Raw genomic sequence first — 22,816 nt, 5'->3', positions numbered from 1 at the left:
TGAAATTAGCAGATCTAATAGACGTCCATCGGCCGTTGCAGTGTCACTCAACTGCTATCATCAACTGTGATCCGTATTTTTTATACAACCCCCCAGGACGAAGCTGGCTGTTCCGGCTTTGCTAGAGGAACAAGGTGCTGGGAAACCACCAGCGCTTCATACACAGGACAACGTCTCCAGGCTGATACCTAGTGAAGATAAGATAGGGGTATATAAGGCCGCTTGGTGCGGTCTCCTTCCAGCACCCCCTGGCATCCCCACACACAACGTCACGAAACTCTTTCGTGGCATAGTGGTCGACATCGTCCAACACTATCCACGTACCCAATCTTGCCTGTTAGCTGAAGGGCCACATGTTCGATTCCGGGAAGCCGCTCCTCTTTTTCTTTTCTTTTCTAGGCATTTCTTGTTCCTCCTGGGCCCCAAGCCACAGACTCGGCTTAAGAAAGTCGGTCACTCAAAATAACGTCTTTCTCGCGATCGCTGCTTGCCTTGATGACTCCAGTAAAACCGAAATTACCAAAGCTCCGTTTATTTATCCAAGAACATGAACCTGCTATCTATATCCATGATTCGCCTCTGTTCACATACCCTGAGGCTCTGGCGCATGCACCGTCGGCACCCCGATCCTCCCGAGCAGCTGCAGCAACTGCTCCGGCTCCACGCGCAACGCATCCCACTCGGCCTGGTGCTTCACCAGCGCCGTGCCGGCCAACACTGTCCCATTCAGCGCGATCTTCCCCACGTCTTTGCGCCGTCCCTTATCCTCCCCCACACCACTAATAGTAATCAACTCCCCCTCCGCCACCCGCGGCGCAATCACCATCGCATCCCGGGTCATTGCGAGGTTATAGTCTATCTTCGCCCCCGTCCCATCCACATCGTCATCCTCAGAAGCAGCATCGGGACCCAAAACTGCCTTCACGGCCCTCCGATACAGCCTTCGATACACCGCACTCAGATCCGTCCCCGCCCCAGGCACGATGCGCTCCACGAAGGTCTGAAACGGCACGCGCTGCCGGACCTCTTCCCGGCGTAGCAACGACTCGGCCAGCACCTCCCACGCGTCGTTCTCGTCCTCGCTCAGGCCCTCCCGCATGCGCGACATGGGCAGCAGTTGCAGGTGGCGATGGGGCTGGCTTGATCCCGAGGCCGGGCCGGAGTTGTAGAACACGAATAACTCGCCGTCCCTCTTCTTCTTCTTCTTCTTCCCCGTCCCCTCCCCCTTCTCTTGTTCTGGTTCCCCATCTGGAGAATGGGTGTGGTACTGGTGGTACGCCTCGATGCAAGCGTATGCCGCGTCGAGGTCGGCTTTGTCGAGCAGGTCGGTCTGCTCCTGGAACGCCTGCGTGGCGAGGATGAAGTGCTCGGGGATGATGGCGAACTTGTTCAGGACGAGGTTGTGGGCCGGCGGGAGCGGGGCGATCAGCATCGCCTCGGCCGGGTTGTCGAAGGGGTCGAAGAAGGGCTTTACTGAGGGGTGGGAGGGCGCCGGAGGGGGGTGGGCTTCTTTGGGTTTGTTGGCAAGCGCCGGGGAGAAACGGAGTTGAAACTATAAGCCTGTGATTAGTGTTGGGTTCTTCCGTATTAGGGGCGCCGCCGCGGGGGTTATTAGAGCGCACCGGCACCGAGTTGACATTGACCAACGTGACTTGGGTCTCGAAGAAATGCACGTCGCCGTTGACGCGCGCGCGGTTGAACGCTGTCCTGACGAGCTCGGGGAGGTTGGCGGGGACCCTGACCGGCGCCATGCCGTCGGTCGGCGCTATCATGGTGTCGAACTGCGTGTGGTCTGATGTTGCAGGAGGAAAGAGGCAGACCTGCGAATAGCTTCGATGAGGTCATAGAGTGGTCCGTGCGGCCCGCTCCGCAACCCCTGCCAAGGAATAGTCAGACCCTCCTTCAGGGTACAGTACCTGACAAAAACAGTGCTCCGGAAAGTATGGAAACACGGATCCATAGCCCTGGGATATTGACATGCTTTATTCGTCGCTAGTACACATTCGCTGTCTCCAGTCTGGTACGGACCCTTAAATTCCGGGAAGTCCGACGAAACCCCGCAACGCCGGAACCCAGCGCGGGAGAATGTACGTGAAGTAGAGTCCGGCGGAGGCAACCAGGAGCCCCGTGAGCTATCAACGTTAGCAAACTGGAACGGAATTCACAGGGACAGCCAGATGTTACTCACTTTCTCGAACCATGTGTGGAAGTAGATCGCCGTCATAAGCAGCATCCATCCGCACAGCACAACCACCGCCGCCACCAGCGTGCCTCCGTGGCCCAGTGCCTCCAGGACCGTCAGCTCCCGCACGTCGTCCTCCTCCTGCCTGTCCCTCCTCTCCATCTCAATCTGTGCCCCTTTGACCGCGCCATCATGCATGACCACAGACCGCTCCTCGCCAAGATACCGCGCCCACCTAGCAGCGACCCATCCCACTTCCTGCACCAGGAAATAGCTCCCCAGCACTAGCAAAAATACGTGCCCGCTGATATCATGGCCCCCTCTCCAGCTACCCCCGGCACTCCTGCACGCAGCAGCAGTAAATATATCCCCGACACTGCCCTCCCCCTTGGTGACCTGCGTCTCGACAACCTCACATTTCCCCCCGGTCCAGCGAAAACCGCGGTCAATGATCGGCGGACCAAAGAACCACTGCGTCACAAACACCCACCACGCAGTAACCATCCCCCATCGCATCAGCGCCCCGCCGACCCGTTTCATATTCCACCCTCCATCCCCTCCTTCTCCTCCTCTGACTCTGATTCTAAAAGCGGGATGTGTCCCCACAAAGACGAGGAACGCGCCCGTGATCCACGCCCAGCCCCGCTTCACGAACAGCACATTCAGCCAGTTGTCCTTGCGCGCAAAGTACGACGGCGCCAGGCCCGGGTCCTGCGCGAAGTGCACGTGGCCGCCCTCGGAATACGGCGCGCCGCGCGTCTCCGGGGAGAGCGCCGCGTAGAGCGTGCCGAAGGCCAGGATGGCCGGGTAGAGCGACAGGAGGGCGAGCTCGGTCGGGGTGGGCAGGTGCGGGGAGTTGCGCTGTCGTCGTCGGTTGTTGTGTGTGGTGGTGGGCGCGGGCGGGGGAGACGCGTAGGCGGTGTGCGTTGTCGAGGTTGCGGTTATGTGCGCCGTCTTTCGGGTGGTTGGCGGGGAGGCTGCGCGGGAGAGTTCCGAGGGGGATTTGTAGCGCCGCGTGGTGGAGTGGGCTTGTTCGTTTGTGCTGGTGCCGTCCATTGTGCTTTGTGTTGCTTGTTGCGCTGGGACGGGCTGACGGTGTCGTCGTGGTTCGTCAAGTTGGAGTGCGAGTCGTGGGTACGGTCAATTGCATGGGGTTGAGATGGTTGAACAGGGGCGCTTGGAGCCGAGGAAGATGAGATGGATGATGAATTGTCGTCGGCGCGTGGTAAGTGGTCTGGCTTTGTAAATCGCAAAGATTGTCTCTTGAAATAGATGGAAGCTGTCATGAGAGCCTTGGCAAGAAAAGCTATGACGTTGTCGGATTGTCTGGGAGGATCGGCTCCACTATGCCGCTTGGCGGCCGGTAAATCCACCGGGGCCCGCTGACGCGGTGACGGCTGATGCCGGGGGTCCACACCCGCATTTTGGCTTCTTTTCGACTTTTCGAAGGCTTTAAACCGCATGTCTCGTACAAGTTGGCGGTAGGGATAAACCATATGGGCTTGGAAGTTTGCATGAAGTCAAGCAGCCCAGGAATCTACGAGCTAAAGAAATGGTCCAGAAGGGCAGGGCGGCGGCAGCATAAGTATAAGTATCCGGCACCTAGACCTGGGTAAGAAACGCCGTCACTGCACAATAGTAATACCATTGATGGATCACCGGTCACTGTGAGCCTTGGGCTCAGCCACAAGTTCACAACCCAATATGGATGCCAAGAGATTCGGATCGGGAGATAACTACCTACTCCGTGCTACCATAGCGGGATAGGTCCTATCCGATAGGATGCTGATGAGGTCCTGTTACTTGTTCTCCTTCCGTAACCCACTTGAGATTTATGTACTTGTACCCTTACTTATCTTCACTGCGCAGCCCACAGTAATGCAGTCAGTCCGTAACAAGTCAGTCAGTAACCCAGTCACTGTGCACTCGTGCACTCATTGCTTTTTCCTGCCTGTGATCCATACGTTATGTACCTCCTCACACACAGGAAGATCACGAGCTGGATCAATGACCAAAGCCTGCACGAAAAATGCCTCTCGGGCCAATGTATAGAAGGGTATAATAAATGGCTAGCCAAAAGACAAATGAGAACCCTCAAACCCCCGTCCGTACCCAGAAAGGCTTTCTAATCGTCCTTCTTGGGTATCCATCCCTCATCATTTCCTCACCCCTCTCAGGCGGCAACTGTCACGTCTTCCCCCCTTGGCCCGGCCCACCACATCCTCCAGGTCGAGCGCCCTACGCCGACTGGAAGAACGCGAGGGTCGCGCAGAAGTTGTTCCGGTTGTCCTTGTCCAGCGCGGCGCTCTGGCCGTCGACGGTCAGCATGTTGACGCTGGCCTTGGTGCTCAGGCCGAAGAAGTGCACCTGGCTGCTCTCGAGCGAGACCATGTTCTGCTGGCACGACTCCGTCTTGAGGCAGTCCTGGCTGTAGTTGTCGAAGAACGAGTACAGCCCGGCGCCGTAGATGAAGATGTCCTTGGAGTTGATGGCCCGCACGCCCCAGCTGCGCTTGCACTGGCCCGTCGAGTCGTTGGCGCACGACGCGGCGAAGTCCGGGTCGGCGAATGCCGAGTTGACCTTGAACGGCGACGTCGCGTCCGGGTTGCCCTGGTAGTAAGGGGTCTCGGTCTGGATGTGGCCGAGGAAGACGTTGGAGGCGTTGTTGAACTGGTAGTTGTAGAGGACCGAGTGCTCCGAGGCGGTGCCCCAGCCCCAGACGGGGCCCTCGCCCTCGATGAGCACGCCGCGGCCGCTGAAGACGTCGATCTGTCCATCCTTGGCGGACGGCTCGAGAGAGTGGTCCGCAACCCAGTACCACGTGTTCTCGAGGTAGACACTGCCGCCAGCGGGGACGTGCAGCATCATAAAGGCGCCAAAGCAGTTCGGGTTGACGGGGTTGGTGACGTCCGGGTTCTTGGCGCACTGCTCGAGCTCGAGCTGCGTGCCAGCGTAGCCACCGATACGGGTGTGCACGTCCCAGAGCGCCGCAGCGCCCGGGCTAGAGCCGGCAACGTTCCACTCCATCAGGATGGCGCCCGGCTGGGGGCCGGCAGTGCCAAAGATGAGATCCGACATCTCGACCTCGCCCTTGTCGCCGGGCTGGCCAACCTGGAAGACAGGCTTGGGGTTGGCCTGGTCCTTGAAGAAGCTGTCGCCGCCGGCAAGAATGAGCGGCCAGATCTCGCCCGTGATCTTGGTATTCTTGGGCACCTTGACGGTCTGGGTGATGATGTACGCGCCATGATCGAAGTAGACGATCTGGTCGGGGGTGGCCTTGTCGAAGATAGCCTGGATCGCAGCCGTATCGTCCGTCACACCGTCGCCCTTGGCCCCGTTGGCCTTGACGCTGAGGAAGTTGCTCGCGGGCACGTTCTCGTACTGGGGCTTGCTGCGCGCGACAATCTTGCCCGTCGAGTCAAGGAGCGCAGCGGGCTTCTGCACCTTATCCTGAGGTCCCTGAATAGCCTTGCCGGAAGTGCCAGCGGTGCCGCCGTAGGCCCGGCCCTGGGCGAAGAAGTTGACCTTCTGGTTGCCCGGAAGAAGCACGCCGTTTGTGGCATCGCTGAAGATAGCCTGCTGCGTGCCCGTCATGTCCACGTTCTCAAGAATCAGCGTGCCGTTGGTCTGGGGCGAGGTGGGGTCGTAGGCCGTCTTGATGCCGATCGGGGTGTTGGTGAACTCGCTGTCGAGCACCAGCACAGACCCAACAGTCTGGCCCGTGGACCCGCCGTTGGCCATGTCGATGCCGACGCCGCAGTTGTTGATCTTGACACCGTGGAAAGTCCACTCCCAGTTCCAGTTCATGAAGATGGCCGTCTTGCAGTTGTTGAAGGTCAGGTTGCGCGTCGTGAACTGCTGGCTGCCCAGGAAGGCGCCGTAGTTGCCGCCATTGAAGGTGAGATCACTCATGAAGCCGCCCGAGCCGTTGTCCATGAAGATGCCCTGCTGTCTGTTGCTCTCGCCGCCATCCGTGCGCATGTTGAAGACAATGTTCTGGAGGCTGGTGGCTTGCGCAACCTGCCAGTGAATACCAGCTCCGACTTCGACGGGCATCGCAGTCAAGTCGATAACGAAGTTGCGGATCTGGCGGAAGAAGTTGTTCTGGTTCGTGTACCAGTTGCTGCCGTCGCTGTTGTAGGGGTCGGCATCGATAACAGCCATGCCCGCGAAGTTGGCGGATGCCTTCAGAGTCGGAAGAGAGGCGGCATCACCGACCAGCTGCGTGTAATAGAAGGGAATGATGGGTGTGCTGACAACGTAGGTGCCAGGCGGAAAGTAGACGAGCGCTGGGGTCGTCGTTTGAGAGCTGCAACCCTGGCCGCACCGGTTGCCGTCTGCGATGGCGGCGTTGATGGCCGCAGTGTCATCGCTCGAGCCATCACCCTTAGCTCCGTAGTCCTTGACGTTGCGGAACACCTTGTAGCTCTTGTCATCGTTGAAGGCCGCCGCCCCTTGCCGTTGGATGCTTGACGCCCACCAGCCCGACGCTTGACGGGGCGATGGAGCTGCCAGAGCTTGAGATCCCAGGCCCAAGGCCGCGAGGAATATTGTGGTTATTGATGGAAGCATCGTGGTGTAGAGCCAGCTAATCCCAGATGTCGATCGTAGTTGTGGTGTGTTGACAAGAAGGTGTGTCTAAACTGCCTCGAGTTAACTTGGCTTCCCAAAGTGACTTGCAAAGCGATGTTAGGTCTGACCGTGAAGGGAAAATCATGAAAGAAAGTGCAATGTAAACATGAAACTTGTTCCTGTGCAAGTTATACATGATAACAGGTTGCCGTGAAGTGTGTCATTGTGTAAGTGACAGAAAATAGTCATACAATAGGCATGTGGTGTTCAACCCGAGACCATATGGTCAAAGGAGGTTGGGCTGAAGAATGATAATGGGCATAACGTTTAAACAATAAGAAACAATGCCGGCCAAATTTGGCAAAACAACAGAAAGGAGGAAGTCGGTGGGTTGCCAAAGGCACAGGCCAAAACTCGGCACATGCACCTTCAGAAGGGGAGGCAGATCATAAAGAAAAGGAACACCGCATTACACTTACCTCTCAATGCTAACCAAAAAGCCCTGGCCAGCAGAGGGCAACAATGAACGACAAACAGCTGGGATGAGCTGTTGAAGAAGAGGGAATGCCAGGTAGGCGTAAAGGGAAGCAAGCAGCCGTACTGCAGGAGTGCGCAGCGGATGGGATCACTTTATACATATTACATCCATTGCCAGGGGTGGATCACACGTCCAACCATGCCTTCCGTGTTTCCTCACGATCCATTGAACCTGGGCTTGGTACCCAAAGGTCCCAAAGCCCCCTAGTGTAGTGTAATTCGAGTAGCCGCCCAAGTGATCGACATGGCAGGCCACCTGCGGTGACATCTCGGCCATGGCAGGCATTGCCCTGGAAGTGCTGCTTTGCATCTGCGCCTGCCACATGCCAGCACGCAGAGTAGAATAGCAACCAGGGGCTAGGCAGAGAGATTCGGCGGATTCCTGGGGATCTGGGAAAACATCCCTGGTTGTGCTCCTCGCGGCTGCAACAGCTCACGATGTGCGATGATGGGTCCTCAGTCTCACTCGGGGACAGCCGAGAGGACAAGGTTGTGAGCCGTGCAATTGGCTGGCAGCACCTGAAAGTTCAAACAGGGAGAGATGGGGAACACGCAACCAACCAACCGGGCCTGTGCAACTGGAGGTCAAACGAAAGGTGGATAAGTGGTCAGTGGACCCAGATCTGGCCATCAGATGAACGATTAAAGCGAGGGGTCTCGTTCATGCGACATCTGGACTTGAGCCACCTGAGCCGTAGTGCCGCCGCTTGTGTGAAGAGCCATCTGTGGCAAGAACGATAAACAGGCCGAAGCCGGTTATGGAACTCTGAACAGTTGCATTTTCGAAAGGATCGCTCAAGTCCTTCCCCAACAGGCTTAAAATCCTCGATCCCCCGGGGAAGGTAGGGTCACAGGTGGCGGAGAATTGCAATTGAACCGAACTTGCAAAGGCATCTCAAAATCGCCTTGGCAAACAAGGGGTTTTCGGAGTTTAAGCGCGGGCGCTCGGGCCAAGTCAACAAGGGGTCACCGGCACAGGAACGACTGGTTGCAGCAGGCGGCGTTTCGACTTTTCGAAACAGATTTGTGGGGTCGCCACCAACATCCCCCCCCCTCCTCAGCCATTCTCTTCAACTCCTTCCATTTCCGCCCAAATGTTTGAGAAACCGCCACTGGCAAGAGTCAAGACTGCCCGTGGTCACCGTGTGGAAAGTGTACAGGGATATGCTGGCCGACCCCGAACCCGCAGATGGGATTTTCACCCCATGCCAATCGATGGAAGCCACAGCATCACAGACCCCCATGCGCTGCGCGCCACGATACGCAGACGGCGCGGCATTGAACGACGCCTCACCCGTCAGCCTCGGCTTGGGCCGAATGCTCCGTTGGACGGGCAGTCTCGTCCGCTCTCCGCCAACTTGTGCCCAGTTGTCCCGATGCTCTGTAACGGCGGACTTGGGATGTGGATGTTCAAATGAAGAACACAGACCTCGGCACGTGCCGCAAGATGCCATGCTACAGAGACTACTTTACTCTCTACCGTCCCTGTAACCTTTCCCTACTATACCGGCAGCTCTCACGTTGTTGACGAGGAGGACGGAGGTCGCCGCCGCCAAGGGGTAAGGTTACACACTAGGCATGCCGTGCGTCACTTATATTAGCCCGAGTCCCTGCTCGGCACTCTCCATCCGGGACTCTTCCCTATGGAGGTTCGCTGTTCGTTCACATGTGAAGTCCCCTCTCCGCTACATCCGCCACCATCTCCGTGTTGGCTCCGGCCCGAATGCCTCTCTCTGAACTTTTGAATGGCATGCTATATCGTTGACGGGCCGGCCACTGTGGGCATCTCTGGGCCGCAAAGCTGGTGCCTGACTTGGCGAGTAGCATTCTCCTTCTGGGTTGTTCATGCGCTGTCTGGGCGCCGGAGTAGATTTCGGGCCGTCTGCTTTGTTGGTAGCTCTCCGGCGCAAAAGGTCCAGACGCAACGTTAACGTGTTGATCTTCTACATAGTACCTATCCACTCACATGAACAGGGCATCGAACCAAGGAGGCCGATCTTATACTTTACCGGTAGGTGACCGTCTTCCATGCATACAAATTTCATTCCGGCTCCGTGCGGGGACCCCGCGCGAAGGAAGCAGCTCCACCTCCCCGGGCCGACTGAATGAAGGCCACGATATCACCGCCGAACAGATGCCAGAAGGTTGATTATGTAAATGCATGGTCAACTGACAACTACTACACTATCTCTCATCTACATGCCGAGTATAAGCGGAGCCAACAAAAGAGAAATGATGCAAATGGTCTAAAATGTCCGAAGATGCAGCAAGCAACAACAGCAATACCCGCTCGCCATGCAGAGAAGCCAACTTGACCAAACAGATAGTATCCCTAACACTCCACAACCCAAGTGTGGTTGAGGCAGTCCCAATGACTCCGCAAAAGCCGGCTGTCATGGCAGCTCTTAGTCCCAAGCTCCATAGTCTGCTGAACGCCTTCCCTTCCCTCCGCAAGTGAGAAGGGCTGTAAGCTCTACCCCATATCGTGAGCACGGCTGAGCTCGCCAGCGAGCATCGGCCATGCATTCCCAGAGTCTCCAGACCCAAACAAGAGAGCGTTCGCCCTCTTGCATCATTACCATTATCCAATCCGCCCCAGCTAAGCGGTGGTGTCCTCGACCAAGCAGTCGTGTAAATATGTAGGAGTGGCGGTATCGTCCCACCACGTATTCGCGAAAAGCAGGAAGCTGTGTGCTCAGATATACCCCACCTCTTCGCTGCCGGCAGCACCGCGGCCGCAGCTCTCCAGCATCTCAATCCCCTTCACGCCGGCGCCGAAATCCAGAATCAAGATCTTCGGATCCTGCCCGGAGCTGACGATCCTCCGGTAGTCGCTCTTGGCGCTTAGCACCCAGCTGGAATGCCACTTGGGGAAGTCCAGCAGCGGCTGGCCCGTCTCCATGTCCCAGACCTTGATGTCCGAGTCGTAGCTGCCGCTCACCAACCTCCCACTGACGCTATCCACGTGCAGGCTGCGCACGAGGTCCCCGTGCGCCTCCATCTCGCGCACGCACTCGCCCGTGTTAGCGTCCCAGATGCGGATAACCTTGTCGTTGCCCGCCGAGGCGATGTACCGCCCGTCCTCGGAGAACTGGCTGCACGCTAGGCCCTTCTTGTGGCCCAAGAACTCGCGGATGTTCTTGCCCGTGTCGATGTTCCACAGCTTGACGCGGAAGTCGCCGCTGCACGACACGATGGTGTTGCCGCGCATCTGCACGGCGTTGACGGGCCCCGCGTGCCCGCGCAGCTGCCGCAGCAGCGCGCCCGTCGCGCGGTCCCACACGCAGATCGACACGTCCTTGGAGCACGTCACGATGTGCTTCTCGTCGAATACCAGGTCCAGCACGGCCGCCGAGTGGTGCCGCAGCCGCCGCACGGGGCGGTAGCCCGCCGCGAGCGTGTAGACGATGCAGGTCGCGTCGGACGAGCCGGTCACGAGGATCTCGTCGTCGTACTGCAGGCAGAGGATCGAGGCTTTGTGGTGCACGGGCGGCGCGTAGAGGGCCGGCACCGAGTGGTACGCGCGGACCGGGGCGCGCGGGAGGCCGTCCGCGGTTGGCGAAGGGTCGATGTCTGGGATGGTGGCGTAGTGGATCGGGTTGTGGTGTTCGTCGTAGAGGAGGGAGAAGGAGCCTTCGTGGACGATCTCGGGCGGGCCGATGATGAGCTTGCAGGCGAAGGTGTGCATGTCCCAGACGCGGATCGTGCGGTCGCGCGAGCCGGTTATGATTTTGGACCTGTTGGGCTTGTGTGAGCAAGGGGCGAATCATGACTAATGGAAACGGGAAAGCATACTCGTCGAATTGCAGGCAGTAGATGCTATCTGTGTGCCCGTTCAGATACACGGGCCGCGCCTTGCCCTCTTTCCAACGCCTATCCAGCTCGGTCTTCACCCTATAGATCTCCTTCCAGTCGTTTGCCGGATGCACTGGGGGGATGCCCAGCCCTGTGCCCGGCTTGACGGGTCCGCTGGTGGCGAAGGTGGTCGTCTTCTCCCGCAGGAAGGACTCACGCCAGATGTGCTGGTTCGTGATCACCTTGTACCAGCTAGAGCACACTCTGCTAGCCGTGTTCAGCGTCGCGGCGTCAAGTAACGAGAGGACCTGGATGGCCAGTTCAAACGGCAGCTGCGAGATGAAGTCGACCTTGATAATGGGGGTTTCGTCGGGTGTCACCCCGGAGCCCACATCCACATCCGAGTCCAGGTCCTCACCCGGGACATATGCCTCCATCTCGGAGCTGGTGAGCGCGATTCCGATGCCGCTCTCGCGGTCATCCAGCGCGTCTTCGGCGAGCCATCCCGGGCGCGGCATGGGCATAGCCATGAGGTCGTAGCCATGCAGCCCGTTACACGCGATGGCAGCCGCATGCCTGGCCGCAGCACCGGTCTTCCGTGGGATGATGGGAGGCTGCTCGCCCGAGCCCGGCACGGGGAGTGTGGGCGATTCGATAGGGAAAAGCTCTTGGTCGAACATGCGCTCACCGTACCCGGTATGGAGCGTCCGCGAGTGTCGGTGGAAGCTGGTAGCCTGTCGCAGCCGGTGCCACGTCGAGTGAGAGGTCGTGGGTCGCGGTGCGCCATGCGACGGGCCCGCGAACAGGGCCCGCGAATGCTGTCCATCGCTGTCGAAAATGGCCGGGACAGAGGTGCGTCTGTGAACGAAGCCCTTAACTCCCTCCTTCAACGACACCGAGGCCCGGCGCAGCATCCGCTTAAAGTTGCCGCCATGCTGCGGCTTGGACGACGGCGGAGCGAGATGGCTGTTGCCTTCTCCCTCGTCGAAGCCGTGGCTCTTGCTCTTTTTCAGAGAGAGGTTGTAGTACTGTGCGTCCAAGTTGGCAGGGTCGAGCAACGCAGATTTCGGGCGCGGGCGCCAAGGGAGAGAGACGCTCATGCTTCGCAATCGCAGTGGTTGTGCAGCGCCGGGCTCAGTAGCGTCGGCGAACATCGCTTCCTGAGCCGGAGCCCAATCCTGCATCTGGACGATTCTTCGGGCGGTCGAGTCCATCGCTGCGGAAGGGTTGATCGGGACCGAAGATTTCGCTGCAGACGGTAACGTGGGTGAGAAGGGAGATACTTGTCGAACTCGCAGCGTCGCGGCAACTCGAGAGCATCTGTCGCGTCCCCGGATCCTAATATGTATTCAGGCGCTCGCGCCAACTCGCTACCCCTTTATCTGCTTCGTCTTCAGAAGGGATCCCTTGCCGGCAACCTCCGGTGGCGATCGAGGCCGCAAGCCCCAACTTTTTCAGCGGGAAGCAAGACGTCAAAGTTTGGCGCGGCGGCCCGCAACGAATCAAGCCAGGGCTTGGGAAGGCGGTGGGGACCGGAGTGAGCGAGACCGGCTGGCGCTGTTAGGACTGCAGCGCCGAGGGGCGAATGGGAAGCACTGCTCGACTGAACGAGAGACAGGCGTTGAGACGCGAGACGCTTTGCGATGCGAGTCAGCGGCTGAAAAGCCTTTTCGCCCTCCAGCCCAGACGCTAAAATGAAAACCTGGGGATCCAAGGGATGTTGCCAGTACCGTTAAGAGCTGAAAGAGTGAAGGCGCAGAAAGGATCAACTTTGCGGCGATCAAAGAGGCTTGTGCGGCGCCTCCGAATTTGACTTTGGGGGCGGCGTATGCGTGCCAGACCCGAGTAAATCAGGTACCTCCTTACCTAAGGTACAGCACTTCGCCCAATCTGACCTGTCAAGACTCAAGATCATGGTAATCTTGTTTCCCTCTATACAGAAAGCTCATGGATAACTTGATTTATCGCATGCAGAATGGCTCATTCGTTTGTTCCTGTTTGGTTCAGATGCAGCCCAGAGCAGCTGACTCGTTGCTCACGGTGATGCCGAGTTGCTTATCCCATGCACCATGCACGGAATCTGGTTGGCGATCTTCGAAAAGTGCATTTAGCAAAAGTGGGGACGACCACGTTCGATCTTTCTCTACGGAGGTAAATCTCATCTTGTCAATTTTCATTCCCCAGAATCTCAGCCGCACCCCTGATTCTGACAACTTGACGGCGGCACAGCCCGCCAGTGGTAACCTCGGTTCAGGTCCCGTAGATCCCGGGGCTTGGGCCCTACACTATTCCGTACCCCGGACACTTTTACGTTTAACAGGTCGAAGGTAGATGCGGGGACGGAGACCAGAAGGACCAATATATCAAGTACAACACCAGCACCGGCAAAAAGGCATCCCCGAGGAACCCAGCATCAGACTGGTTAGCCAGAGGGGCACAGCGTGATCAGCACATGAGAGCCATCAGCCGGGGCAACAAAAGGCTAGAGAAATCGCCAGGGACCCCTTCATCTTTTCTCTCGCATGCAGCACTCATGCCCAGCCCTAGCTTCTGAGACCAACTACTCCAACCCGCAAGAAGTGGTCCTCCGACTCGAACCGGCCACTCGCCTCCCCCGTCTTCAGCTCCTGCACATCCCAGCAGGCAGGGAGGAAGCGGCCGTGCAGGAACCGGGCCTCCTCACTAGCACACCACACGGCAAACTGGCCCGGCAGGTCCTCTGTTCTCACACGTGTTAGTAGTATGTACAACATCGATATGTGGGTAGGGAGGATGGTGCTGTTGTTGCAAAGCGCATACCATGATCCCAGTCCAGCGATGCCTCGGTATACCCGACATTCCGGGCCGACTCGGACAGGACGGCGCCAGGATGGAAACTGATAATCTGCATGTCTCTGGCGTCGGTGTCTTTGGCGATCAGCTGCATCAGGAGGGCGCCCGAGTTCTTGGTCAGGGAATACGTCCGCACAAAGCTACTGCCGTAGATGAAGTCGTGGATCGAGACGGTGGAGACGTTGACAATATGCTGATCCATCGACGCTGCTTTAGTATTGCGGGCTCCTAAGGCTCTCAAAAAGAGGGGAGGCAGGGGGAAACTATTAAACCTTTTGCCGGCCTCCGCCTTGCTTGTAGAAGCGCTGCGCATGATCCAACAGCCCGCGCACGTTCGTCTCAAAGGCACCCCAGGTCACGCCGAGGTCAGCTTCCAGGAGCGGCTTGGGCTGGCCGTTCGCGAAGGCGTTGAGAACAAGGACATCGACGACGATGCCGGCAGCTTTCAGGCCCGCCCACAGCTGCTCCGTGTCCCGGAGGCTTGCCATGTCGGAGACATAGCTGCTGACTGCCGTCCCGTGAGCGCCGCCGTCGGTCTGCTTCAGCTGCGAGACGGCCTCCTCCAGGACGCCCGCGCGGCGCCCCGTGATGATGACCCTGGCGGCGGAGGCCTGGATGAAGGCTCGGGCAATGGCAAAGCCGATGCCGGCCGAACCCCCGAGGATCAGCACCGTCCTATCGGCCTGGCTCAGCTCCGACCGGCGGGGTGAGATGGCCGGGTAGGGGCCTTTGTGGTGAGTTTGGACGTAGGGAACGCGTAAGGTGACGTTAGGATCCGCCATTGTTCTCGACTACGGATCGGGTTGAACAGGTTGATTCAGTTGACTCGGAATCTGGGATTGATGGTCTGAGCTCTAATACCGGTTGAAGAAAGCCTGATAGCCCTAAGAAAGCGATGAGACCCCAAGGGATGCGGCACACACATATATAGCTCTCCCATGATACAATCATGCAGAGCGCTCACTAAGCCTTCACTATCTATTCCAGGCTCCAGCATTTGAAAGAGCGTGGTGTTGCGGTGCCAAGCACAAAGTCTGACCGGAAACGGCGACGCTTGAAGCCATACACCAACCAAAAGAGCATAATTAGCCCGCAAGTTTGCCGCATTGTCGGCCGCAGGCTAGCACACCATGTAGATATCAGGCGAGTCAAAGTGGGCAAAATGCGGACATATATCTCACCTGCCAAGTTCAATTCCGCAGGCACATTCACTGCACGGCGGCGGACATGCGGAGTTAGCGGAGGCCGGCAAGGTCGCAATACCCGCCGCATCGCCGCATGAAGCCGGTGGTGGGCGCCTTCGAGAGTCTTCCATACGCCCATGGCAGAGTATCCCAAGTACGCCGTCGCTTCTGAAGTTGGGAAGCTGCTCCCGCCTTCAGAGCCCAAGCAGATCCTCAGCCACCGCAAGGTGTATAGGTATTGTACACGCGGTCGGTCTGTTCCGCAGCTGTAAGTCCACTTCCGGCATTGGTCTCCGCCCTGGGGATGGCAGAATGAAGCGAGAATGATGTGGCATTTTTCAAACTCAAACCAGCGACCCTTGGACGCCGTGAGTCCCCCATTCTCCTGATGGTCCCATTGGTGCTGCCATATGTAATAGGTAAGCAGATATTCTTCCATCTGCCAATATCGGCCGCACAGCCTGGCGCGTATGTAGCGTGTGCGTCTTCAGACGTGCGCCCTCTTGTAGAACCTCCAATATTGATCCAGGATACCGATCCTCTCTCTCTCTCTCTCTCTCTCTCTCTCTCTCTCTCTCTCTCTCTCTCTCTCTCTCTCTCTCTCTCTCTCTCTCTCTCTCCGGACCGGCCATCAAGTGATAGGTAGGTAAAGCGGCTTCTTATTTTCTCTCATTCTCTCATTCTAGTAGGTGCTCAAGGTCAAAAGCAGCCAGACGACTAAGCAACAACCTGGAAAACCATGGAGGAAAGACAAGGAGTGCTTTCTCGCCCCATGGCGTGGGGCTACAGGAGAAGGATGGAGCGGTGGGAATATAGTCACAGGTTGCCAGCGTACTGGAAATGAACATTTCAAACAAAGGGTCTCTACAGGGCGTGTTGGTAGGAGAATGTGTCCGTGGAGAAGAGCTTGACGGCTGTTACGCATAGAGATGATAGAGCTGTTGTCGTGCTGTCCTATAGGGCAAAGATCGAATGGAGAGGACGGTAGCGGCCGCACCGGGAACAGGGGGCCTGAAAGTTAGCGAGTCGAATATGGTATGGAGGATAGCGCGCTCGGCGGTACGTTTTTCGATCGCAAGTCAGGTTGCGGCGAAGAATGAGCTTGGACCGGGTCGTACGAGAAGAACAGGGTGCCGCGACAGCGAAGCCTTCACAGACCTAGTCATGTCTCTATTGCCAAGCTCGGAATAGTTGGCTTGTCGCAATGACAGGCAGAGATGCCCGAGGACGGGGAGGCGCCCCCCGAGGCCCAAATTGGAAGGCAGCGTCCAAAAAGGGAACAAACCGGGTTAGCGGCACGCGGGGTGGCACGACCGTAGTGGGAATGCTACCGCTTTTGGCCAACATGACACCCTCTCGTTGATGTCTCATTCGGCATGCAGGCGCACCGAAGGAACGTGGAAACTTGGTAGAAGCTCCCCAAGCGCCGGAGTTCTACATACATATGACAACCCCTGCCCTTATTCCTCCCACTATGACTGCCGGAGAGGTGCAGGAAACACCACAGAGTCGCAGAGCCTCCCTCAGTCTAACGCGGATAAACTGTCCACTGTTACCTGGTATTCAGCCGGACCAATAACCACCACAAACCAAACATACAGAATACTGGACATCCTTCAATCACGGTATCACCCTGGTAAACAGTGTCGTTGCAACGTTGGTTCCTCGAACTCCAAGGGTCGGTCAGAGGAGGAAAACTTTGTGAGCATCGTCGCCATGGGTCGGGGACGGTGGCGGGGAAAAAGATAAAAGGGCGACCTGCCCGCGAGTGATCGACGACGGCTCAGCTGGGCTTAGCAGCGTTGCCAACGGAAGCCTCAGTCTCTACTCACTCTCGACTCGAGTCGGTCCAGCCGAACGCAATGAAGGTTCAGCAGCACAGCCTGCTGGCCGCCGCCCTGGCGCTTGCCGGGGCACCGAGGGTGGACGCGGTCCTCCGCTTCTCGTGCTCGGAGCTCATCACCGAGCGTCTGGATCCGTGAGTAGTATTCGAAATCATGATTGATGATCACCGTATTCAGAAACGAGGTTTGCTCTAACGCACCGCATTCCAACAGCCTGGTCTTCCCGGGCGCCAACCCGTCGCCGCACCTGCACCAGATCGTCGGCGGCAACATGTTCAACGTGACCATGGACCCGGCGCGGCACAACATCGGCGAGGAGGCCACGTGCACGACGTGCACCTTCTCCGAGGACTTCTCCAACTACTGGACCGCCACGCTCTTCTTCCGCGCGCGCAACGGCAGCTTCATCCGCGTGCCGCAGCGGCCCAACATCGGCTTCGAGAGCGCCCGCGGCGGCGGCATGACCGTGTACTACACGGCGAGCTGTACGTTGTCCATCATCCATGGCTCTCATTTTGTTTTCTTGCCACCCCCCTCCCTCACCCACCCTTTTAGCCGCCCAAAGTACTACTACTACTAGTAATAGGTACTAGTACTTACTAAAAAACGTTGGCCCATCCCCAGACCAAAACCAAAAAGTCACCGCCTTCCAACCAGGCTTCCGCATGATCGTCGGCAACCCGACGTACCGCACGGCCGCCGAAGCCGCGCGCTACCGCCAGCTGACCTTCACCTGCCTGGACACGATGGCGACGCGGACCGGCGAGACGACCGACATGCCCGACCGGCCCTGCAAGGAGGGGATCATGGCCAACGTGCGCTTCCCGACCTGCTGGGACGGCAAGAACCTCGACTCGCCCGACCACGCCAGCCACGTGGCCTACCCGGCGGCCGGCACGTTCGAGAGCGGCGGGGCCTGTCCGGCCAGCCACCCGGTCAAGATCCCGCAGCTGTTCTATGAAGTGATTTGGGACACGCGGGGGTTTAATGATAAGGCCAATCTCTGGCCCGAGGACGGGTCGCAGCCGTTTGTGTGGTCGTATGGTGATTTCACGGGGTATGGGACCCATGGAGACTACGTCTTTGGGTGGAAGGGCGATGCGCTCCAGCGGGCGATGGACGCCAACTGTGATGTCTACTGCCCCACGCTCAAGGAGCAGGGTATTAGTGCTGGCAACCAGTGCAGGGTGGATCGCCATGTCAGTGAGAATATCGATGGCTGGTTGAGTAGCCTGCCCGGGGGGGTTGAGATTACCGGGCCGCAGCCGGGGACGGGGACGGGCGGTGGTAACAATGGGGGTGGTAACAATGGAGGTGGCAACGGGGGCGGATCTTGCCAGGTTGCTAAGTGGTATGTTTTTTTCGTGCGTGTGAAGCTGTTCTCGAGCCGGAATGAGATAGCTAACATTGCTTCGTCTGCAGGGGCCAGTGCGGCGGCCAGGGCTATACGGGCTGCACGACATGTGCAGCGTCGACTTCGTGCACCCCCCAGAACCAGTGGTAAGAAAGGCCTTTTGCTACTGACTTGCTCCCGAGACACCCCGATCCGAGAAGACATGGCTGACATTGTTGGATAGGTACTCGCAGTGTCTGTGAAGGGATAGCAGCAGCAGGTCGGGAGTCCTCTGGAGTATGGCAAGCTTTGGGGATGGAGTTGCCAGGGCGCATCTTCGTTTCGGTGTAAATAGCGCATTATAGCGGTTCAACCGAGTGTACATGCCAACTGTGAAGCCCACCACCCTTCACCAAGGTGCTTTGTTTGTCGGGACCGAGACGACACTCGCTGGTAAGAAAGGGCGCCTGGTGGTAGAGCAGCAAGTCCGTACCTTCTGCCCTAGCGCAACGCTGTAGGTGGTAGATGTACAAGTACATACATACTAGTAGTACTGTACTGGATCGCGACTCTCTCTGATACTCTCAGACCTCCCCGACCGTGGAAGAACTGACCAACGCCAGAGCGGATGAGCAGGGCAAGGAGACCCTACATCGAACAGTTCGACAGTGAATAGGGTAATGCGCCAACGCCTGTCCCGGCCCGTTTGAGAGCATAGGAGGTACCTTACCCACGTCGTTCTGTTCAATCCTTCCCAGAACACTATGGTCGGCCTTTCGGCCCCAAGTCCTAACAACCTCCAACCGGTGGAATCACATGTACCAGGACGATGATGCGGGGTTATACGCTGATGCTGTCCGTACTAATCCAGCCCCCCCCTGTCCGAAAGCAAACCAGGTCGCCATGACCGCGCGGCTGGTGTACTGAGGCAAAGACTTGTGTGATCAGGGCAGGATTTCGTTATTTTCGACAGGGCACGATGGGGATCTCCTGATGTGGAGACCCGGTCTCTCCACATCTTGGAGGACAAGGGTCTGCATGCGCCAAGCTAGGCCAACCCCTGATTCGCCCCTGATTCGCCCCTGACTCGGACAGGGACGCGGCGCAGTGCCAAAATCTGCGTCCGATCCATTGACACCTGTCAAGACGCAAGGCCAGCTCTGGTCATTGTGTACCGTCACCCAGGCTCATCATCCACGCTCGTCAGCCCATCACCGTCTCTATGAGGTCGACCGGCACACATGGACCAGATGTCGTTGCGACAACCGCCGAGACGGATCCTGTATGCCATCGGCACCGCATTCCTTGTCGTCATCCTGCTCGTCCAGCTCCGCCGTTCCGACAGCCCGCGGCTAGGGAGCCAACGATGGGGCTCCGCAAGGGGGACCCTCATGGGCGACATCCAGAATACCACCCTGGGCGTGAGTCTCTCATGATTGTTAACTTGTTTAAGCTCTTTACATTTCGCATCCACTTCTTACCACGCGCTGCCTGGTCAATTGCTGTGTATCCGTGTAACGCCTACTGAGACAACCGTACAGTTTGAGAAGATCTTTGTGGTCGGCCTGCCCTCGCGCACGGACCGCCGCGATGGCATGGTGCTGCAAGCCGCCCTGAGCAACATGTCGATCGAGTTCATCGACGGCGTCGTCGGCAGCGAGGTGCCCGACAAGGCGATCCCAAAGGCCAAGGGCCGCGAGCGCCTCAAAGACGCCTCGATCGGCTCATGGCGCGCCCACATGAACGCCATCCGAGAGTAAGCTCATCTCACCCTTCATCTTCCTCACTACCGAGTCCATTCAACTCACTCGCCCACCCAACCCAGGGTCGTCCACCGCAACCTCTCCTCAGCCCTCATCCTCGAGGACGACACGGACTGGGACGTGCGCATCCGCGAGCAGCTGTACGACTTCGCGCTGGCCTCGCACGCGCTGACCCAGCCCTTACGGGGGAGCCCCCCGTCCAAGCGCTACCACGACCCAACCTACCCGCACCCACAGCCCGAGTCCCCCGGCAAGCTCCCTGACCTGCCCTTCACCTCCCTTCCTCCCACCATCCCCCCCTCCCACTCCCCCTACGGCGACGAGTGGGACGTCCTCTGGATCGGCCACTGCGGCATGCACTTCCCCTTCGAGAACTCGCCCCACGTGCCCAAGGCGCGCGTCATCCGCGAGGGGGACGAGACCGTCGCGCCCAAGAAGAACCTCTGGACCTACAACATCCCCTTCACCCTGAAAGAGACCTACCCGGCCCACACGCGCGCCTACCACCACGTGCAGGAAGGGGTGTGCTCGCTCGGCTACGCGGTCACGCAGCGCGGCGCCCAGAAGCTGCTGTACGAGGTCGGGCTGAAGGACGTGAGCGAGGCGTTTGACCTACTGCTGCGGTATTATTGCGAGGGCGAGAAGGGCCGCGCGCCGGGTAGGCAGTGTCTGACGACGCAACCGGGCCTGTTCCAGCATCATCGGACGGCGGGGCCGATGAATGCCATGAGCGATATCGGGGATCATGGGGATGAGTGGCGGGAGACGCCCATGACGGATATGATAAGGTGGAGTGTGCGGTTGAATGCTGATGCGTTGTTGGAGGGGAGGAGGCAGTTTGTGGATCAGTGGCCGGATCCGGAACCTGGGGAAGAGGAGGAGTGAGTGAGTGAGTGAGTGAGTGAGGGTAGGATAGGATAGGATAGGATAGGATAGGATAGGATAGGATAGGATAGGATAGGATAGGATAGGATAATTGGGTTGGGTTGGGTTGGATGGTGTGCTGCGGTTTGTGGGAGGATGTTTTGGGATGTAAATCATACACGCATTGTGAGTCTTGTTTGTCGACAGTTGGATGATTAGCATACACGAATCTGCGTCAGTGGGTGTCAATCTGATGATCTGATCTCGGGACGTGGCATGTTGCGGGCCACTGGACGGGTGCGCAGCGAGACCGCACAGCCCACCCAGCGGCTCACTGCGTCAGCTGATACGAAGGAGATCCGACGAGTATAGCCCGTCCGGACCCCTAAAGCACTAGCATCAGCAGCCAGCGCGTGAGCGCTGCTTGCAGCACATGACCGCTGCAAGGGGACCGCCCCCATCGTGAATTATGGGTGACGGCTAGACTCTAGGAGTCTAGTCGTACTTGGGCGTCTGCATATTAGACATGAATCTGACGGGCTTGTTCTTTCCCCCCTCACGCTTATTGATATCGGCATGCATTTCCGTCACCCAGACGTACACTGGGTTATCCGGGGTCAGCCGGACCGTACTTGTGAGCAAAGAGGGCGGTTTGCATGATGGCAGCAAATCCCTCCGCGGCATCGTGCAAACACTGCGCGTCCTTGATGCCCAGCCGCAGTGCGTCCAAACGCCATTCAGCCTCGCCCGTCAGCGCCAGTAACCTACCGTCGGTGTTCTTGGAGTGCTTGACGCTGTCCTCGAACGTTTCGAGGTGGTGCGTCACTTCAGGAGGCCTTTTGGCCGCGCTTGCGGCGCCAACCGCTGGCTGGGTCGACACCCCAGCGCTGACTCCTACCGGCCGAGGCGCTGTCGCCTTCTTGGCCTCTGTCTCCTCGGCGACGGGCCTCGGCAGTGCTGCGTCCTGTCTGGCTGCTGCACTGACGATATTCCCTGAGCCGGGGTCCCCGCTGACGGGGGGCTTCCGAGGATCAGTCTGGTTGACCATGCCCTCGGCCCGCTCTGCCGCGTCGCCCGGTCTAGCCGTGCCGGCCGCCTCTCCATGCTTGGAATAGGGGCTGGCTGGGGCCTTGACCGTGGCGTTTGGTCATCCGCCTGAGATCGCTTCGCCACTTGGTAATATGCCCGTGGACCGCCTGACGGTCCCGGGGGGGGGGGGGGGGCGGGGGCTGGGCGGCTGATATCGCCTGTAAGGGAATCACAAAGAGGCACAGCCGTCTTCCCGACGATATGTTATGCCCACGTGGCAAGAAGACGCATGAAGTGCCGAAGACTCTCTGATCTTCGCCAGTGCCAGAGACTGCGTGTTCCTAGTCTCTGTGAGATCCTTCTCGATTCTCTGCAGGGCCCGGAACTCTGTGTCCCTGGACTCTGTGACACTCTGCTGGAGTGATCCCAGCACATGCGACGACAGTTCGGCACTGGCAGCAGAGGAGGCGGTCAGACTCTCGAGTCTGCCGGCGATGTCAGTGTTCAAAGCCTTGAACTGGCTCGTGGTGATTGTGACGATGCCGGATTCCAGAGCCTTGAACAGGCTCGTGAAGCTCGCCGTCATCTCCTCCCCTATCTTTCCGGCTGCAGCACGCGGCTGTGCGGTACGCAGTGATCTCGTTGACTCGTGTTGGCCCCTCGCTTGCCTGTCAATGAGACTCTCGCTGCTAGCGCTTTCTGACCTGGTACTACTCCCATAGTGTGATAGCTGGTGTCGCCCACGCGGTGACCTGAAGGGCAGGTCTTGGGTTAAGGACGTCTCGCAGGTTGATCTGCTCGTGTTATTCTCGGCGCACTCTGGGAGGCTTACAGATGTGCCCAGCCGCCACGATAGTCGTTTTCCCTTAAGTATGTCCTGA

General features: G+C 58.4%; 7 protein-coding genes across 7 annotated transcripts; 2 read left to right on the top strand and 5 right to left on the bottom strand.

Annotated features, from left to right (window-relative positions):
• Nucleotides 1–482: 482 nt before the first annotated feature.
• On the bottom strand, nt 483–3,488 carry B0T15DRAFT_577713 (inositol phospholipid synthesis and fat-storage-inducing TM-domain-containing protein). The gene is made up of 4 exons (XM_062871070.1): nt 2,189–3,488; nt 2,092–2,132; nt 1,623–1,830; nt 483–1,552 (listed from the first exon to the last, which is right to left on the bottom strand). Exons 1-4 carry the CDS (start codon nt 3,236–3,238, stop codon nt 584–586), a joined length of 2,268 nt encoding a protein of 755 aa, XP_062718433.1. The 5' UTR covers nt 3,239–3,488; the 3' UTR covers nt 483–583.
• Nucleotides 3,489–4,327: 839 nt separating this feature from the next.
• On the bottom strand, nt 4,328–6,917 carry B0T15DRAFT_311762 (glycoside hydrolase family 55 protein). The gene has a single exon (XM_062863937.1). It carries the CDS (start codon nt 6,752–6,754, stop codon nt 4,421–4,423), a length of 2,334 nt encoding a protein of 777 aa, XP_062718432.1. The 5' UTR covers nt 6,755–6,917; the 3' UTR covers nt 4,328–4,420.
• A 2,984-nt stretch (nt 6,918–9,901) lies between these two features.
• Nucleotides 9,902–12,666, bottom strand: B0T15DRAFT_311738 (WD40-repeat-containing domain protein). Its single transcript, XM_062863936.1, has 2 exons — nt 11,087–12,666; nt 9,902–11,028 (listed from the first exon to the last, which is right to left on the bottom strand). Exons 1-2 carry the CDS (start codon nt 12,298–12,300, stop codon nt 9,987–9,989), a joined length of 2,256 nt encoding a protein of 751 aa, XP_062718431.1. The 5' UTR covers nt 12,301–12,666; the 3' UTR covers nt 9,902–9,986.
• Nucleotides 12,667–13,243: 577 nt separating this feature from the next.
• B0T15DRAFT_543531 (uncharacterized protein) lies at nt 13,244–15,075 on the bottom strand. Its single transcript, XM_062870001.1, has 3 exons — nt 14,191–15,075; nt 13,886–14,111; nt 13,244–13,805 (listed from the first exon to the last, which is right to left on the bottom strand). Exons 1-3 carry the CDS (start codon nt 14,698–14,700, stop codon nt 13,630–13,632), a joined length of 912 nt encoding a protein of 303 aa, XP_062718430.1. The 5' UTR covers nt 14,701–15,075; the 3' UTR covers nt 13,244–13,629.
• A 1,404-nt stretch (nt 15,076–16,479) lies between these two features.
• B0T15DRAFT_562604 (uncharacterized protein) lies at nt 16,480–18,450 on the top strand (the record flags this gene model as incomplete). The annotated part of the gene is made up of 4 exons (XM_062870584.1): nt 16,480–17,080; nt 17,160–17,431; nt 17,571–18,297; nt 18,369–18,450. Exons 1-4 carry the CDS (start codon nt 16,965–16,967, stop codon nt 18,448–18,450), a joined length of 1,197 nt encoding a protein of 398 aa, XP_062718429.1. The 5' UTR covers nt 16,480–16,964.
• A 967-nt stretch (nt 18,451–19,417) lies between these two features.
• On the top strand, nt 19,418–21,017 carry B0T15DRAFT_543522 (glycosyltransferase family 25 protein). The gene is made up of 3 exons (XM_062870000.1): nt 19,418–19,700; nt 19,821–20,035; nt 20,105–21,017. The coding sequence occupies exons 1-3, from the start codon at nt 19,521–19,523 to the stop codon at nt 20,925–20,927; spliced, it is 1,218 nt and encodes a 405-aa protein (XP_062718428.1). The 5' UTR covers nt 19,418–19,520; the 3' UTR covers nt 20,928–21,017.
• Nucleotides 21,018–21,039: 22 nt separating this feature from the next.
• On the bottom strand, nt 21,040–22,575 carry B0T15DRAFT_562596 (uncharacterized protein). Its single transcript, XM_062870583.1, has 3 exons — nt 22,210–22,575; nt 21,600–22,035; nt 21,040–21,508 (listed from the first exon to the last, which is right to left on the bottom strand). The coding sequence occupies exons 1-3, from the start codon at nt 22,519–22,521 to the stop codon at nt 21,402–21,404; spliced, it is 855 nt and encodes a 284-aa protein (XP_062718427.1). The 5' UTR covers nt 22,522–22,575; the 3' UTR covers nt 21,040–21,401.
• Between the last annotated feature and the right edge of the window lie 241 nt (nt 22,576–22,816).

This window comes from Chaetomium strumarium, assembly GCF_033439665.1.
Source record: "Chaetomium strumarium strain CBS 333.67 chromosome Unknown B0T15scaffold_7, whole genome shotgun sequence".
Taxonomy (NCBI): Eukaryota; Fungi; Ascomycota; class Sordariomycetes; order Sordariales; family Chaetomiaceae; genus Chaetomium; species Chaetomium strumarium.
Note: the sequence above shows the minus strand (reverse complement) of the source record. Positions and strands in the feature narration are given on the sequence as shown.

What these genes read in the sequence shown, in the direction of transcription:
- B0T15DRAFT_543522 (XM_062870000.1), top strand. Translation starts at nt 19,521, where the DNA reads ATGGACCAGATGTCGTTGCGACAACCGCCGAGACGGATCCTGTATGCC. An exon ending in TCCAGAATACCACCCTGGGC is followed by an intron (nt 19,701 to 19,820) that starts GTGAGTCTCTCA and finishes ACAACCGTACAG; the next exon opens with TTTGAGAAGATCTTTGTGGT. An exon ending in CACATGAACGCCATCCGAGA is followed by an intron (nt 20,036 to 20,104) that starts GTAAGCTCATCT and finishes CACCCAACCCAG; the next exon opens with GGTCGTCCACCGCAACCTCT.
- B0T15DRAFT_577713 (XM_062871070.1), bottom strand. Translation starts at nt 3,238, where the DNA reads ATGGACGGCACCAGCACAAACGAACAAGCCCACTCCACCACGCGGCGC. An exon ending in TCCACACATGGTTCGAGAAA is followed by an intron (nt 2,133 to 2,188) that starts GTGAGTAACATC and finishes TAACGTTGATAG; the next exon opens with CTCACGGGGCTCCTGGTTGC. An exon ending in TCAATGTCAACTCGGTGCCG is followed by an intron (nt 1,553 to 1,622) that starts GTGCGCTCTAAT and finishes ACAGGCTTATAG; the next exon opens with TTTCAACTCCGTTTCTCCCC.
- B0T15DRAFT_562596 (XM_062870583.1), bottom strand. Translation starts at nt 22,521, where the DNA reads ATGACGGCGAGCTTCACGAGCCTGTTCAAGGCTCTGGAATCCGGCATC. An exon ending in TTCATGCGTCTTCTTGCCAC is followed by an intron (nt 22,036 to 22,209) that starts GTGGGCATAACA and finishes GCCACGGTCAAG; the next exon opens with GCCCCAGCCAGCCCCTATTC. An exon ending in GGGCATCAAGGACGCGCAGT is followed by an intron (nt 21,509 to 21,599) that starts GTTTGCACGATG and finishes CGGATAACCCAG; the next exon opens with TGTACGTCTGGGTGACGGAA.
- B0T15DRAFT_543531 (XM_062870001.1), bottom strand. Translation starts at nt 14,700, where the DNA reads ATGGCGGATCCTAACGTCACCTTACGCGTTCCCTACGTCCAAACTCAC. An exon ending in AAGGCGGAGGCCGGCAAAAG is followed by an intron (nt 14,112 to 14,190) that starts GTTTAATAGTTT and finishes TCGATGGATCAG; the next exon opens with CATATTGTCAACGTCTCCAC. An exon ending in ATCGCTGGACTGGGATCATG is followed by an intron (nt 13,806 to 13,885) that starts GTATGCGCTTTG and finishes GTGTGAGAACAG; the next exon opens with AGGACCTGCCGGGCCAGTTT.
- B0T15DRAFT_311762 (XM_062863937.1), bottom strand. Translation starts at nt 6,754, where the DNA reads ATGCTTCCATCAATAACCACAATATTCCTCGCGGCCTTGGGCCTGGGA.
- B0T15DRAFT_311738 (XM_062863936.1), bottom strand. Translation starts at nt 12,300, where the DNA reads ATGGACTCGACCGCCCGAAGAATCGTCCAGATGCAGGATTGGGCTCCG. An exon ending in TACTGCCTGCAATTCGACGA is followed by an intron (nt 11,029 to 11,086) that starts GTATGCTTTCCC and finishes CAAGCCCAACAG; the next exon opens with GTCCAAAATCATAACCGGCT.